The 14437-nt window shown below is 34.3% G+C and overlaps 1 protein-coding gene across 2 annotated transcripts; it reads right to left on the bottom strand.

Annotated features, from left to right (window-relative positions):
- Window positions 1-1089: 1089 nt before the first annotated feature.
- On the bottom strand, window positions 1090-14274 carry LOC116132655 (splicing factor 3B subunit 3). Of its 2 annotated transcripts, XM_031418322.1 has the most exons (15): window positions 13944-14274; window positions 12322-12456; window positions 12034-12113; window positions 11837-11920; window positions 11383-11470; window positions 11069-11229; window positions 8933-10916; window positions 6646-6956; window positions 5720-6035; window positions 5466-5621; window positions 5138-5279; window positions 3285-3361; window positions 2849-2988; window positions 2433-2541; window positions 1090-1681 (listed from the first exon to the last, which is right to left on the bottom strand). In XM_031418322.1, the coding sequence occupies exons 1-15, from the start codon at window positions 14127-14129 to the stop codon at window positions 1484-1486; spliced, it is 4167 nt and encodes a 1388-aa protein (XP_031274182.1). In that variant the 5' UTR covers window positions 14130-14274; the 3' UTR covers window positions 1090-1483. The 2 variants fall into 2 exon arrangements, 1 of the variants encoding a protein (XP_031274182.1); XR_004128443.1 differs by lacking the exons at window positions 1090-1681; window positions 2433-2541 and having other exon boundaries at window positions 2853-2988; window positions 5138-5197.
- Between the last annotated feature and the right edge of the window lie 163 nt (window positions 14275-14437).

Here is a 14437-nt window from a genome sequence, read left to right as displayed (position 1 = left end):
AGCAGAATGGTTTGTTGTTGTCTATTTTAGTATTTTTGTCTATTCTAGTGCAATTATATGGTTGATTTGTTGCGTCTAGGTGATGTAATGGTACAAAATGGCTCACTTTTAACACTAATTTTAGCTAAAAACTTTATATATCTTAATATCTTATTACTTATAGCGCTGAAGAACTAAGTGATTTTTCAGTTTACACTTTAAGAGTTAACTACAAATATTCTAGCATCTAAAACAGCAATCTAACTTCTACAATCACTGCTCCAATAAAGTTCCACATTTTATGGTTGATTTATTATATAGATTTTAAATTAGAAAGAGAAAAAAATTATTTTCCCGTATGCACTCGAAATTTCGATCTAATACTTACGACAAATTACGTATTTATTTTCCCTTCATATAAATGAATCCTTTTTGAGTAATATTACAAAAAAATTTATGTCTATTGTCTCATTAATCATTTTTATTAATTCAATTTGAACATTTCCACCTACGTTTATATACAATGATTAATACTATACTTCAACCCGTAGAATTTCTTCGTTTTTCATGTTAAGAGGAAACAAATGCTTATTTAGATTGAATTATTTTTTAGAGTAATGACATATCATATATGCAAATGCAACCCATCAACTGCTTAAGAGCTTTGCTTCAACTGAACTACCATCATGTATTTGGAATTTTGGAGAACACGGGGGTTTACTTAATTTTCCCCTCTTAAGATCGATCAGAATGAAATCCATTCACTTAGTAAAAAAGTATCAAAAACCTCCTTATAATTATTCTTTAACAAAAAAAACCCTTAAAATTACCAAAAAACCCTAATACAGATATTTAATACTTTCTTTTAACAAAACGTATGAGTTTCATTCTAGTAGATCTCATTAGGGGAAAATGATATAAACCTGAAAACACTAAGACAAATGAACATTCACCACCAACCCAAAAGATTCAAAATTCATCAACGGAATCTTTTTTTTTTTTTTCAGGGCACAAAAATGTAACTATGGACCTAGGTTTAATTTGCCCCCACCGCCAAATTAACAAAAAAAAAAAAGAAAAAAAAAAAAAAGCCCTTTCGGATACGGTACGTACAATATTTCCATCTTTCATACTATAATATGATACAAGACGGGTATTATTTACATTAGAAGGAATATGGTAACTTTACCTGGTATTTGCATGAGAAATTTTAATGTAGTCGGCGTGGACGGGACAAGGTGGTTGACCAAATAACAATGGTTCCGATGGTATGATTGTAAGCTCGGAGGTGTACCAACGGTTGTGATTTCACAATCAAGTTAGTATGTTAACCAGAAGCAGCCATTCGGATGGTTAGCGTTTGCAATTTCATTGTTCAGGCAAAATGCAGCTAGTGAATGTACCATCCTCGTTGCTTGGTATGCATATGCTTATACTTTCTCAGTTAGATGCTTCAATATCCTGAGCTTGTGAACCAGAAATTCGAGAGATGAACAGGATATAATCAATTCAGGGCGTAATGAACCCGCTCAAGGAGTTGCACAACCTGACTAACAGGGATAGGTGAAGAGGGAGACAGTTTTGAACTAGATTTAGTATCTAGAGAGCCGAGAGGTAGTGACAACACAGCCTCTTGTTGTTTACTTGTAAGCTCCAAAAATTGCGCTAGCATGTCGCCATCTAGTATCTTTGGTGTTCCAACCTGCAGCCACAAACAAATCAATAATAACACAAAAAGCAGACATGTATCAGTACATCAAAAGGCTGCTTGTAGAACCATATGCAAAGAGGGAAGACTGAATTGTATAAAATGGCACGCTGCTTTAGCAGAATAAGGCATTTCTAAATTTTCCATGCTCATATGTTCATATGTTCATATGTTCATATCTCGTATCATATTTAACATCGATGTTTGTTAATAATGGTAAATCTGGATTGGACATATTTATTTATGAAAACGGCTACTGTTATGCACCCAAACAAAGGGGGTGGTCCATGTCGACAAAGTTTAGGTCGATATTGGAGGATCCCCAGGTAGCACAGGACCTCTCAGTACTGACAACATGACATTATCATGAATCACAGATCCTTTTCCAAAGAGCTCTCAATATCCAAAACGTACCAACTAACTTAAAAGTGCAGCTATACAAGTATAAGAGCCTAAAGCCAAGGGTAACATACCAGAATTTGCCATACCAAGCCTAAAGTTGGGACATCCATTTGATGAGTACAAGTAGATGATTAGAGATAATATTATAATTATATTTATTAAAAAGTATGCATTACTATTTTGTATTTTTGACATCATGGGAGTTATTTGCATTCATCTTGATTGACATATAACCAGTATTCCAGATAATGAATGAAAATTTTTTTTTGAGCTTAATGGTCAAATTCAAATTAAATAAAGCATGCAGGTGTTCAAATCTGCACCTTCAGTTATATTCTCTTACCGGATTTTCACGACTACGAAACTCGTTATGGTCGTTTCCAAGCATAGGTGCAGTTAATGGATGGACCACAAGTTTAGCTTGTACCGCTTCTAAGAGTTCATATTCTTCCCTGAAAAAACATCAAGTTTATCAGGTATATCACTCAGAGACAACCCAATACCACATGAATAATTATTATCCATATTCTTTAATATACACAAGCACAGGACAGAAGATGTCCCCAGAGCACTTTAAATGGATGAGATTACATCTCATATTTGTTAATGCTGAGATGCATTAACCATGCATTACATGTGATCTCAACTGTTCAAGGTATTTTAATCAAACTGTTTAGAACTTGTTTCATTATCAGTATATACTATGTGTGTATGCGTGCGCTTTAAGAACTATATTTACTAAAAAGCAAGAAAACATACCTTGATAAAGGAATGAATATTATTATGCTTCCTAAAAGCGTACTGGCTATAATAGTGTTGTGTGAAGAGTCAACATTTGTATTGGGACTAGGACATTCCCCCAAGGCATCATCAGCTGGCAGTTTGTGTATAAATGTCCCCTATCAAAAAATGAAAAATTCAACATTGTTACTGAACTAGCAAAAGAAATAATAAAAAATGCCTCAAAATATCTTTCTCAGTTCATGCTACAAATAAGGCCTGAAGACCGGAAATGACAGAATACACAAATTTTCAGTGCAAACCAGAATCTCAACAAGCAGAAAATATCATCCTAGTTATTAGCATAGCCTTTCGATTATAATATTAATTTGCATGGAATGAAGTAGTAGTATATTATTCACAAAAAGGGATAAAATGGTCTACTATTGTTCCTGAATGCTTACGTAGGACTTACCTTCCTGATGCTCATGGCTATCTCACCCATATGATATCCACAACTCAGAGTTAAGTTGGATTCTGGACTTGCATTGTCTGGAACAAAAAGAAATAGCATAATTTAAGAAAATCAAATAATTCCATCTAAAGCATATAAGCAACAACAGGATGAAGAGACCAGTTAGATTAGTCTAATCCTTAGCTTTAACCACGCATAATGCTCGACAACAACTCAATTTGAGAGACTTCCATCAGTTACCAATATTTCCTACTTGGTCATATTAACATTCAACAACCACATGAAATTAACACCATTGATGAAGTTGCAAGCACCAAGTAGACATTTTCTTTTTTTTGGGGACAAGAAACTGATACACTTTAATAGATAGAGATAGTGAGTTACATCAGTGGAACAGATGTCCACAAAGAGATCAAGAAGTACTACGGTAACAAATCTATATAAAACAGCAAAAAGATACTGTATATGATAATCTTCCTTCCTCTGAATCAAAGGAAAACAAGCTATACAATATTACTCAAATCCTATTTCAGCTAAGATGTATAAAAAAAGAATTACGTTTAGTACGCTGCATTGTACTATATTGTATTTTGATCAAATTTGACTGTGATGAATAGTACAATAAAATATTATGAAATACAATAGTGTATTTAGTGTATGTTTATGTTATATTAACTTAAACATTTTTTTTTTCAAATAAATATATTAAACAAATATGTATTTAAAATAAATAAATAATTAATTAAAACAATATTTAAATATTTTTTTAAAACAATTATTTCATTTAAAACAATTAATTTTAAATTTAAAGTAAAAAATCAGATAAAATAATGCCTGCTACTGATGGTGAAAGTCCAACAACGGTAATTGTATCCAATGATAGCACCAAAGACAATGTGATCCAAGTCAACCAATCTTTGTCACTAATTTCATGTCACCAATGTTTGAATTGTTATATAGCTACACACACATAGCATTTGAATATTGGGTTGCCCCTAGTGCCGCTTGCAAACGGCAATGTGGTGACATGCACTGCCACCTCCACAGGTTTCCTTGTATGTCACTCTGTCAAATAATATAACCATTGACAATAAATGATGCTGCTACACTAATTCCAACAGCATTGCCGATGGCCAACTAGTAACTATTTATTTTATGCAATAATTATATAATTAATAACAATATCAGAATTAAATAATTCATTTAGATGAAAATAATATATAAGGTTTATAAAATAGTATAATACGATCTTTAACCCATCTTTTTACTTAATATATGCATTGAATACTTAATAAATTGTATTAGCTAATACAGTGCAAAATGTCAACCACACATATGTATTGGATAATTTAGGCCTCTAAGATACTCTCATACTGTAAAGTTTGGTGTACCAAATATAGCGGAAGAGTCCAAGCTTGCTCCATATAGACATGATTAATCGGTTGGTCTATTTGGCTGTCATGGTATGGCAAATGCAAATTTTGTAGGATTTACAAATTTTCCAGACTCCAAAAAGATCAGTAACCATGTTGTCACTAAAGAAAAACGCATGCCACAGACCATTAAAGTTATCATGATGCATCTGCTAATTAATTCTTTAATATCAGGAAACCTTTCTCAAATGTAAAACAATATTCACATGGATGCTCGGATTCTTCATTCCTAAGATCAAAATTAAATATTCTCAACCTAAAAGGGTGGTACTTTGTCAAACATGCAAATGGCTAATTAGATGACTTGACATAGCAATCAAATCAATTTTGAAAGGAAACTAGCACACAAACTAACAATATAAGGACAAAAATACAATTAGTGGCACAGTAATTCCAGATAAGGCTTAATTTAGAATTTACCTTCCCGACGATCTGAACATGACAGAACAGCAATGCTCCCCTTACGATCTGAAACAACAGCTGTATCAACGTCCATAAGAATACAATCAGCAACTAACCTCTGTGATGGATCACAGTATATTTGCTCCAGTTTCTTGGATTGCTAGCATACAACAACGTGCCAACATAAGACAGAATCAACCTCACAGATGCTAGCCAAAAACCTCTTGAGAATTTTTTTTTTTTTTTTTCAAAGTAGCTTTTACTATTATAAGAGGCAAATTCACAGTAAGTTTACGTAAAAATAAATAAATAAAGACTTGCCACATAATCTACTATTTTATCATACCTCATGATACGAATAAAAAAGGACGCCATCACGGCAATCTCCCACAGCAATTCTAGTAAAATGAGCAGTCAATGACATTATCATAAAACGTGTCCTTCCTATAGCGAACTTTTTTATCCTCAGGGAATTATCAATTGGAAAACCACACACATAGAACTGAAAGGAGAAGAATACTTATGTAAGGAATGGCCATGTAAGAACACCAAATTAACCATGAAAACTTTAAAGTGTATAGATAGGATTGGGCAACTTACAGCATTACCAGCAGATGCCAAGAAGTAACGACCAAGATATGGACAAATTGCAAGTACCATTCCTGGCCATGCGGTTGAGTAAGCTTGTCGCAGGTACCATGCTTCAGATTCTTCAAGTTTAACTCCATCACAGCTAGCATCATCTGGGCTACTGCAGAGACTACTGCTGGACATTTGCTCTGTGGCATATCCAACAATTTCCTGAAATGGTGAAGTTCGTTGAGAAGATAGCCCAACCTTTGAACAAATTGTCACTGAACCACTATCTGAATTTTGCATGCGGTCAATACAGAAAACAATGAGACGGCCCTTGGTACTGTTGGGGAAAAATAAAGTCTGGTTAGATAACACATTTGTGCAATTCAATGTAAAAAATAACAAGCTGAAAATACCATTAATCCCAAATGCATAAGCCCATGGGTAAGAGATAAATCTTTTTTTTTTTAATTTTTTAAGAATATGTGAAATCTGTATTAAAAGAAAAGTGAACAAATGGTCCACCAAAGAGGGAAAGGCCTGTGAAATCAAGAAATCCATATTAGAACACCCAGAAACTTCAACTAATAATAATATTTAAGTCTAACATACTTCCTCACATAAAAAGTGGAATTTAGTCAATGGACTTTTCATGTCGATCTAAACATAGGCTCCTATACCTCTGTGTTGTAATTTTGGGTATTGAGAATTCAAACACAACAGCTCTGAGACAAATACAATCTGTTACCTTGTCGAAACATCACTAATCAGAAAAGATTAATGTACATGGCAAAGCTAACAATAGTATTTTACATTCAAAGAAACAGAAACATCTTCATTCCCTATCCTACCTCCGCTCTCCCTCCAAAAATAAATAAATACATGAGAGAGAGAGAGAGAGAGAGAGAGAGAGAGAGAGAGATTAATAAGAAAAAACACAAATAGTATACCTTTCAGCTTCACCGCTGGGCATTATAGCTGGACCAGAAGACAGACTGGTTCCAACCACCACAACCTGTTCTTTTCCAACCCTCAGTAACTCCATGGATTTTCCTGTTTCTCCGGGCTGAAGTTTCTGTGATGATATTACAGTCCCACTGAGGGGATCTACACAACATATATCAGATGAACAAGTATCACTACTCAATTCAGTCCTCATCACAACCAATAACCTGCTTTCACTATGATAAAGGACCTTCCTCGGAGTGCCTCCAAGATGAAATTTCTGCACATTAAGCCTCTTACTGTGCACCATCTCCACCTAAAGCATTAAGTATTGAAGATCATGTATGTCAACCAAATAGGCAGAGTAATAATAATACTAATATATAATTTAGAAAGAATTGACAACAAAAACTTTATCATAAATTAGAAATAAAGCAGTAACATGAAAACAATTGATCAACGAATTAAAACTTTTTCATTCTCAGAGTAAATTGAATTCAAGAACATCAGAGCATGGAAAGCAAGTAAGCAACAGAAAACAGCAACCAATTTGGTTCAGGATAAAAAATGCCCTCGCATATATGGACATAAGAACTATTATCACCAAGTTGATTTCAGAACTATTACTATCATTATTATTTTAATAACATACAGAACCATAGATAGTCATGTATACAGATAATTTAACTAGATATACTTTAGCATTTTAAGATAATATGTTCAAATAAATGGAAGCATAAAAGTTGTCAGTACCAGATCCTCTGTAGCATCAAACAACCAAGGCAGCTCCTCTTCAGTATCAGATAAACTATAATTAACATGGAAACAGAACACTGACACATTGAATGAAAAAAAATGTCATATCCAAGAAAGGCAACATGAATGTGAGGTGGGGTACATAATAAGATAACTGTAATCTTCAATTGGTTTCCACCAAATGCCTCAACCCATTTAATGAACTGTGAAATTTCTCATGAAATTCTAGCATGATTTATAACCTAATACGACTACATTCACGACAATCAATATACACCTAACTGACTTAAGAGAGAAAATTCAACAAACCATCTTTCAAATGATTTAATATATCACATACATGCTTGTATACCTTTTATTTTAATAGAGTATCTTTGTTTCCTAGCAAAAAAATAAAATAAAATAAAATAAAATTCAGATTACCAATGTTTTGAAGAATAATTCTTTGATCATGATCATCTTATGACACAAAACAAAAGGAAAATGAAAGGAGGATGATGATAGGACCAACCAGATTTAGGTTCCAACTGAGTCCCATATCATTTTAAAATCTGAAAACACTTGTACAGTGAATTGTGGACTATAACAGTTGATTTTGAAGAGCATCCATCAATGTGGTCTCATTTTGAACTCAAAATTATGGAGGTCTTACCCGTCTTTATAAGCATATGAAGCAACCAACATTGCAAATTTGTGCAACATTTTTTTTTTAAAAAAAAAAGAAAGAAGAATTTTCCTTTCATTCACTGCAAAAACACCAGACATAATTCTAATCTACTTATTGTAATCTTGAATCCATAATTTATATTCAGATCCACTAGATCACTGAGACAATTGCACAGTTAAGTTACCGAACTGCATTAGCTTAGTTCTAAAGTCCAACTATACAATTGAAGGCAATGTTCAATGTTCAACTTTTGCTTAGTATAATAAAAGACCATCTAAACTATTGCTAGATTTGACCCAAATATATAACCATGGGAATCTAAATATATATCCATAAGAATCTAACAATACAGTAACTCATATATGAAATGATATGAAAGCTATATATTGGATGAATAGAAAAGTACCTCTATGAATGAACTTCACTGATAAATATATAACCATGGAATCTAACAATCCAGTAACTCATATGAAATGACATGAAAGCCATATATTGGATGAATATATCATTACAACCACCATAGTGAGCGTAATTCATATTTAATAGTTGCTTCCAGAACTAGATTTTCCTTGGATCACTTTTTGTTTTTTTCAGTTCCTGGGAATCTAACAATCCAGTAACTCATATGAAATGACATGAAAGCCATATATCGGATGAATATATCATTACAACCACCATAGTGAGCGTAATTCATATTTACTAGTTGCTTCCAGAACTAGATTTTCCTTGGATCACTTTTTTTTTTTTTCAGTTCCTGGGAATCCCCAGCAGTGCAAATGTGATTTTTAACACGTTGGTAAGAAAAAATATCATAAAGATAATGAAAGCAAAACAACCACTTCTGTCAATAATACCAAAGAGATTCTTACCAAATTTAAACTGTTCTCTGAAACAAATAAAATTCCTTTAGGGCATTCAGCTGAACATACAGGAGTCGCATGAGTTGAAGGTTGAAATGAGATAGAAGTATAAGCAAGGCTGTGCCTCGCAGTTTGTAACAACCATGGTCTGTCACTGAGAGCAATCATGTCTGCATCAAATGAATCACTCAGGGGAACAAGGAAAACAGGAGTAATGCCAATGCGACGGGTTGCAATCAATTGAAGATTAACTGGAAGTACATCCATAGTCTTCTCAGATAAATTAACAGAACATATTTGTGAGCCAAAAGAATTCACAGTCACTGTATTTGCATTTATCAAAGAAGCACTAATAGGACTATGACTAGGTAATTTAGGTGAAGACATATTTGAGGCAGGAGGCCACTCAAACCGAAGGAGCATACCATTCCTCAAACCTGCAAGAACATAAAACTGGTCAACTAATACAAGCCTCACATCTTGAGGAATGCAGCCACTGATAGCAGTTCCCATAGTATTTGTCAAAGAAATTTTCCCAGAAGCAAGTACTCTTAGGCCTTCTTCAGGTACAAATGACAGAATTTCCACTGAGGGCCTATGTGTGCCAATAACAAAGGTATAACCAATGTCAACTCCAACAGGAAGGGCAGCAACTGTGCTATTGTCAACCAGACTGATGTGAGAACTTGATTTCCTTTCAGCGAGACGTTTTTGAGGTATGGAAATACATGATAACTCACTTTGCAATCTCAAATGCTGCATTTCATATATTTCGTAATGATATTCTGAGACTGATCTGACCCCAAGAATATATAGGAAGCATGGATTAGAAGTAGAAACAATGATTAGATTATCTGCAACTGCCCCCAAGCTGATACTTATGTAATCTGGGAACCAAGATGTGCACACTGGACTTGACTGAGGGATACCTTCAGAATGGGCAACCTGGGTTGGTAAACAAAGCCTGACTGCATTTTGGTAAATTTGGATCAGCAAACCATCATGAACAAGGCCACATGCCAAAGTACAGACATCAGGCAGGAACCCGACGGAGTCAGTCACATCAGTAAAGCTTAAACCAACTGATAGTACCCTGGTTTCTTCCACAAATGACAGTACAAGAAAAGAATGATAAGGATCAGTCACTTTCATCCTCAATGTCCAAGTACCAGTGATGCCTTGATAAATAGGAGCAGTTCTCAATAGCTTTTCCACACTAATACCACTACGAATAATCCTTAATGATCCCTCTGGTGCCACTCCACAACAGGCAAACATTTGATCACGTTTCTCATCATGGTAATCCACAACTGACATATCCAATATTGGTGCAATGTTTTGAATGGGACTCATGTGCATTAGCCTTCCATTTTCCACTTTTAAGACCATTCCATCCCCCATTTCTACAAGTGCAGCCAGGAAACCACCTTCAACCCACAAAAGCTCTTTGCATGGTTGACCTTTGTAGAGACACTCTGATAGATTAACTTTAAGGCCATCAGAATCAAAAGCAATTTCAATCATAAAAAACTCTCCGGTATCTACACAAAATATCATCTTTGGACTGTTATCATTTTCTGGTTCCCAACTCCACGAGCACACATGTTTGGAGGGTGATTTTACGTCAGCAACATCACCATCTATACACATTGGATCATCACCCAGCTCCAGTAAGGACTCAGCAACATTAAACAAACCTTCATCATCAACATCATGTACTTTACAAGACTCTTCAACAAAATGTTGTTCCTCCACCGCAGGCGGCAAAAAATTTAAGCTTGTTCTATAAACACAACATGGGTTCTGAGGATCTCTAAGATCCATTAACAGAGCATCACCAATCCTGAACAGAAAGGCAAATCCATAAGAGTGAGGAACTTCAACAATGTTATGTGCTAGTGGCCCAGCTTCAAAGAAATCTGAAATAACATGTATAGCATGATCCCTAATATTCCATCCCAATAACAGCAGCTCATTCAGGAGTGCTCCTCTCCTGCAGTGCCAGAAATAACACCATCTACTTTAATATTTCAGTAGAAAGAAACCAATAAAAACAGAGATAAATTTCATTTGGCAGCCATCTAAACAGTGGAAAGGTAACTATAAACTCCCTAAATAGCAAATTCACAAATAAAATTCTCATACCTATTCAGAATAATGGCTAGTACGGTATTATGGTCCTTATTTGGTTGGCTAGGATCTTTTGAAATAAAACACATACTCCATATGGTACCATTTATACCAGTGCTCTGGATGCTTCTAGAAGTACTTGGATCATCTTCAATTTCAGGAGGATAGCATATTTTCTGAAATTTTCGCCACAAAAAAAGGAAAAAAAAAAATCAATAATTCCACACAGAATGTTATTTCAGCATAATGTACCTGAATACATTGATTCCAGAAAATGCCTTCTTATAATATAAAACTACTCTAAAACAAATGAGGATTTGTATATTGACCTTATCAATGATATCACTTCCCAAAGATTTTGAAAGGGAGAAAAGACCCAATCTATCTTCATATGCACTAACAGCAATGAAACAGCCGCTGTAGAAAGAAAGCATGCAAGTTAGGAAAACTACTAGCAATATCAGAGGCAAAATTAAAACAGAAGAAAAAAAAGAAAAAGAAAAAAAACCTATCATGTTACCACATCATACAAAAACATATAGAAATTATTAATGCCCTTTCCAACCAAATAGATCTATACAAACAGTGACATGTTTCTAAGAAAATTGCTCTGTTAGCAGTTATAAAGCATTATAGACACACAAATCCAGAGACTGCGGTCAGTCTAAAGGTTATGACAGCTAAATAATCAACCAACTTCAAGCCAAAATAAAAGGACTGGAGAACAAAATAAAACTAAGGTAAAACCCAAAAGGAAAAAAAAATTCACACACAACAACTTGCCTGGGATCAACAGCTAGCATTCTTCCAAGCTGGTGCCTTGAGTTTCCTGGATGAGAAAGTTCAACATGCGCCACCGGAAAAAACCTATCAAACAATAAGTAACTTATCATGAAATAAGTAAACACCCTCAAGATGTCATACAACCATGCCTTCTTAGGGAAAAGCTATATTGAGCTAAGCATGAAAAAGTCGTAAACCTGTGCATTTCATTACAAAATGTCAGAAAGGAGAGCTTCCCAGAATCAGAGATGATAACCAAAAGATCTTTCTGCAGCATCTAAGAAAGGAAAATGCAATAAAAGTGTTTAAAAACCAAGTAAATAATTTTAGCCAAGAGGATTGTCTGTCATCAGAGAGACTTCCTCATTCAGGAAAAAGAGTCATTAAGAACCATAAAGATAGCCACAAAATTTTCTACTATGGCAAATGAAACTAAAAGTAAATATAACATAAGGTGTTCATTACAAGTAAATTCTCTAAAAGACCTGTGGATTTCGTGGATAGAACTTCTTATTCCAAGGAATGACAGCAAGATCCTTAATCGTGCCAAATACAGCCTGCTCACAAACTGATTGAGCAATCCCATCTTCACCAATTATTAACAATTCTATGGATGTCTCCTAAATAACATACCATCATCAAATCATCGTTAGATTTACCACAAGATAAAAAGGATTACAAAAAAAAGAAAAAAAAAGAAACCACCAAATACTCTAGAGGCATTTACTTGGAAAATATAAAAGAGGACAGGTTTTCAATCGTCAACCCTGTGTGATTCCATGTATGTGTCTTCATCCTATTCAAAGGGTCTACAAAAACACCTATTATAGTATAAACTTCCATATTGATTCCTTAAATTAGCACAGCCGCAACACCACTATGAGCAATTAATGTACCTCTGATAAATGAAACAAGCAACGCCCAATTATCACACATCAAACAAAACTTCTTTCGAAGAAAAAAAAATACTCTAGTATGAACCCTAACTTTATATAAGTCCAAGAATACCATTTATGCATCAAGGAGACTTAAATCAATTAAGTGGCATTTGGCAAGTGTAAAGATAAAACTGATCTTGTTAACTTGTGATGAACAAGAAAACATAAACTTCAATTGTACATTTGCAACAAGGGAATCACAATGTTTACACAAGTAAATGCTGGTAACATAACTGAAATAAAAAGAAGAATTTTTTTTTAATGCAAAGTTATTAAGCAGCATCCCAATACCAGAATTACTCCAGTAACTTAATATGATTCTTGCACCAATGAAACTGTAAGTAACTAAACTTGCCATTATATTATTTCCGTGAACACTTCAAAGTAATAATTTACATTAAAAACAAAGCAGAAAGCTGGCTTTTAATTTTGAAAATGGGTAAAACTGTAAGAATTTGTAGGAAGAAAATGAAAAAAATATATTAAAGAGCAACACAGGAATTGCTATGTTTCCATGAGCAAATCCTGGTAAAATTACCAAAATAACATAACAAAAATTGCAAATGTAAAGTTACTAAAAAGAGTCCTGGAACCATTACCCATTCCAGTAAGGTAGTATGATCCTTGCATTTGAAGCTGTAAGTAACTGAATATGCAAATAGATTCTACTTCCATTAACATTTCAACGTAAATTATTAATTGATATTAAAACACAGCAGAGAGCTAGCTATTTTTTTTTTTAAAGTAGGCAATAATGTAACAATTTGCAGGATAAAATGAACAAAACAAAAATTACTAAAGTAAGTTAATAAAACGTGTCCTCGTACCATTACCAGTCCAGCAACGTAGTATGATCCTAACACTAACAAAACTGTAAGTAACGAAATTTGCCAATACACTCTACTTCCATTAACATTTTAAAGTAAATTATTAACTCATATTAACACACAGCAGAATGCCAGCTATAAATTACTAAAAACCGTTCCGGTACAGTTACCGCTCCAGTAAGGTAACACGATCAGTAACTAAATTAGCCAACAGATTCCGCTTTCGTTAACATTTCAAAGTAAATCAGTAACTGGCATCAAAAACACAGCACAGAGCTCGCAACGAATTTAAAAAGTAGGCGAATAATGAAGAAATTTAAAAAAAAAAAAAAAATGAAGTACCTTGCCAAAAACGACGTCGTTTGAGGAAGGAGAGCGGAGGTGGCCGTAGGCGACGTGGAGGATGACGCTGCCTTTGAGAACACACTTGGCGAGGTAGTGAACGTTTTTAGAAGGCGCGACTACCGAAGAGGAGGACGGCGACGATCGCGACTTGGTTGTCGAACACTCCTCCTCGGAAACCGCCATGATTCGACCGTTACGGAGGAGCTAGGATCGGTTAGTTAGTCAGATTCGATTTTGAATTTGAATTTGAAGACAGAAAGAAGGAGGAGGAGGTACTAGGGCAGCTGGAGAAGAAGGTTCATGGCGAGATTGGAGCTTCGAGCTTGCTATTATTATAATTATTTATTTATTGTTATTATTGAGGACTTGATTGATATAAATGATGAGTCATCAGGATCATTTGTTTTTTTAATTTTGTTTCTGTTTTTATTTTATTTTTTGGATAACGGCGTTATTACACGTTATCTTTTTACCAAATATAATATACGATT

The sequence above is a fragment of the Pistacia vera genome, unplaced genomic scaffold, assembly GCF_008641045.1.
Source record: "Pistacia vera cultivar Batoury unplaced genomic scaffold, PisVer_v2 Contig259, whole genome shotgun sequence".
Taxonomy (NCBI): Eukaryota; Viridiplantae; Streptophyta; class Magnoliopsida; order Sapindales; family Anacardiaceae; genus Pistacia; species Pistacia vera.
The sequence above is the reverse complement of the archived record's forward strand: the minus strand, read 5'-3'. Positions and strand labels throughout refer to the sequence as shown.